General features: G+C 32.8%; 2 protein-coding genes across 2 annotated transcripts in view; one reads left to right on the top strand and one right to left on the bottom strand.

Annotated features, from left to right (window-relative positions):
• LOC106467589 (calsenilin-like) overlaps positions 1–177 on the top strand; it is a 27,987-nt gene extending 27,810 nt beyond the window's left edge. Inside the window, exon 7 of the mRNA XM_013927949.2 lies at positions 40–177. Within this exon, the coding sequence (XP_013783403.1) occupies positions 40–177 (138 nt within the window). The remainder of the gene's footprint in view (positions 1–39) is intronic.
• Positions 178–193: 16 nt separating this feature from the next.
• LOC106467588 (TWiK family of potassium channels protein 18-like) overlaps positions 194–2,671 on the bottom strand; it is a 29,538-nt gene continuing 27,060 nt past the window's right edge. The window contains exon 3 of the mRNA XM_013927948.2: positions 194–874. Within this exon, the coding sequence (XP_013783402.1) occupies positions 230–874 (645 nt within the window). The 3' untranslated portion in view covers positions 194–229. The remainder of the gene's footprint in view (positions 875–2,671) is intronic.

The raw sequence follows: 2,671 nt of genomic DNA, 5'->3' as shown, positions 1-2,671 counted from the left end.
ATTTTAAGAGCTGCATTTGTTTTTCTCTTTCAACACCAGCGAGAAAATCACAAGAGAATAATAAAAAATCTGGCAGTAATAGCTAAATGTGGCTTCACTATGCAGTTCCTCCCATTTTATATTGAGCGAAAACTTTCATCCCACGCCTCACTTCCGGGATTCTTCTTCTATTCTTAAGATTATGCTGCATCTACCACTACAATCTAATCTAAAGAAATAATTCATTTTATCACCACGTCGTCTCTTTGATATTATATTCTATCTCATTTCTCGTATTTTTGTCTATATTTTCTGTCTCATCGGATATTTCTTCCTTCCACCTTCGTCTACCGTGTACTTCTGCTATTTCCAGTTTAGCAACTTTCGGAGCTAGACGATCTTGGAGGAGACTGTGCGCGTCCAGACCCATTGTGGTTCCGATTCTGATCTTAGCTTTTTCGAAAGTAGCTGATAGTTTCTCTTGCACAACATTGATGCACATTGATGTGAGGGCCAAACCAAAGAGCAGGTAGATGAAGGTAGCTATCATATAGATGGGATGTTCAGGAATGTAGTCACCGAAACCAATGGTGCTCATGGAAATGAAAACAAAATAGAAAGCTTCAACAAAGCTCCAATCCTCCCATAAGGTGAAGATGAACGCTCCAATCATGATATAAATAACGAGGAAAAACAAACCGAGCGAGATTGGTAAGTTAAACTCGTCATCACTTTCGAAAGAATCAGATGGGGTTGCGCCACTTGCTTTATTATCAAGTTCAAGGTCATATTTTCCATCCATTACTCTGATAAAGCTAGACGAAGTTTTCTCAGAATCCACAACAGAACTGGTTGGGTCAGTTTCGTTGTCAGAATTTAACTTGACAGTCATATACTGGAAATATAAAACATTGGGTAATTTGAGCTGTACTCAAGAATAACATTATAAAATTACTTACATCATAGTTATATTGTTTAAAACTGATTATATTTCCTTTTTCCCGTATTACTTATAAATCCAGAATTGAATAATTATTTCATAAAATGTATATTACATTTGATTATCAATAAATGACTTTACGTCTTTGTCGATGATCGAGCTCCAACACATTCACGGTTTCATAATTAATCAAAACATGAAAAAAAAATGAATGGAGACTGTTTCTCTAACGATAATTTAAAATATCTTTCTTGGAAATGTAGATTTAGTTAGTGTAATGAATATATACATGGTGGGCCTTGAGTGTAATGAATATATACATGGTGGGCCTTAGCGATCTTTCCAATAAAGATGCTAAGGATACTAATTGTGTTATATATTAGTTGTCGATAAATGTCACATACGCATTGTTGACGGTAGATGATACATCTGAAACATTGATGTATAAACTGATTCATTGATCGTATAAGTACAGTTTAATCATGAAGAAACGTTTATTGTGTTACTTTTAGTTTCGTTTTTCTATATTTGGAGTCTCGCTTCGGTTCACCCTGTATATATTTAGATATTAGTTCGTTCAGGAAATTCGAAAAGGTTAAGCTAGGCGGCATATGAAAGAAATAAAATGATTTTCTAAAGCGTCCTATTTCTTTCATCAGTTTAATACAAGAGTTTATGAAATAAAACCGTTTTTGAAAATAGTTTTTTATTGTTTTTACTTTTAATTGAAGTGCCTAAAGTTGAAGATGACTTAATCATCTTTACAGTTTTAAAAACCTTCACCAGCTCGACTTAGTCAATAATATAGCCCCCCAGTGGCATAACGGTATGTCTGCTGAATTACAACGCTAGAATCCGAGTTTCGATACCCGTGGTGGGCAGAGCACAGATAGCCCATTGTTTAGCTTTGTGCTTAATTCCAAACAAACAAACAATACTATAGTCACTTAATGGAACTTTATATTATTTTATACGAAAACTTTTGCCTAGTGTAAGTACTTTTTTTGCTGAGAAAAACATTGTAACTTAATATTAAAGTTTATAAACATTAATATTAGGTTGGACAAAATTAAGTAATTTTGATATAAGGATGAACACAGTTTTAGGCTGAAGAATATCATCAAGATTTGTCTGAGTGAGATGTCCATCTCATTTTGAAATGCCTTAAAGATTACATATGGTGAAAGTTACGTAACACAAAGCAAGTTGGTGAAAACGTAGCTTAACATGATATATATGAACTTTTTTATTCTTAAACATATAGCATATTGAGCAATATACACACACACACACACACACACATATATATGTATATATATAAAATGGATACACAGTTACAATCAGAAACAATAAACTGAAGAAATACTGCCTTTTAAACTTTGACCAAATATCTGGCAAATAAATGATAAACTAACTAAAACTTCCCTGACTATTGAAATTTTAATAATCATAATACGGAATACAGATTATCTTACCAAAACCTGACTTGTACAGAATAACCTATCAGAATGTAACCAAATATTAGATCGTCAAGAAATTAATGTCGCTTTTTTTAAACGAAAAAACCCGAACAACTTATATATCAAACAAAACATTTATTAAAATGAAATAGTCTCCATTCTTATCGATGATGCTTTTCCATCCTACAATCAGGTTGTTAATGCTCTGATTAAAGAAATCACTTGGCTTTGAAACAAAAAACATGTCGATATCCTCTTTAACACCTTCTACATTTCATACGTTTTCCCATTA

Source organism: Limulus polyphemus, unplaced genomic scaffold (genome assembly GCF_000517525.1).
Source record: "Limulus polyphemus unplaced genomic scaffold, Limulus_polyphemus-2.1.2 Scaffold2673, whole genome shotgun sequence".
Taxonomy (NCBI): domain Eukaryota; kingdom Metazoa; phylum Arthropoda; class Merostomata; order Xiphosura; family Limulidae; genus Limulus; species Limulus polyphemus.
This window is presented reverse-complemented; position numbering and strand designations above follow the sequence as displayed.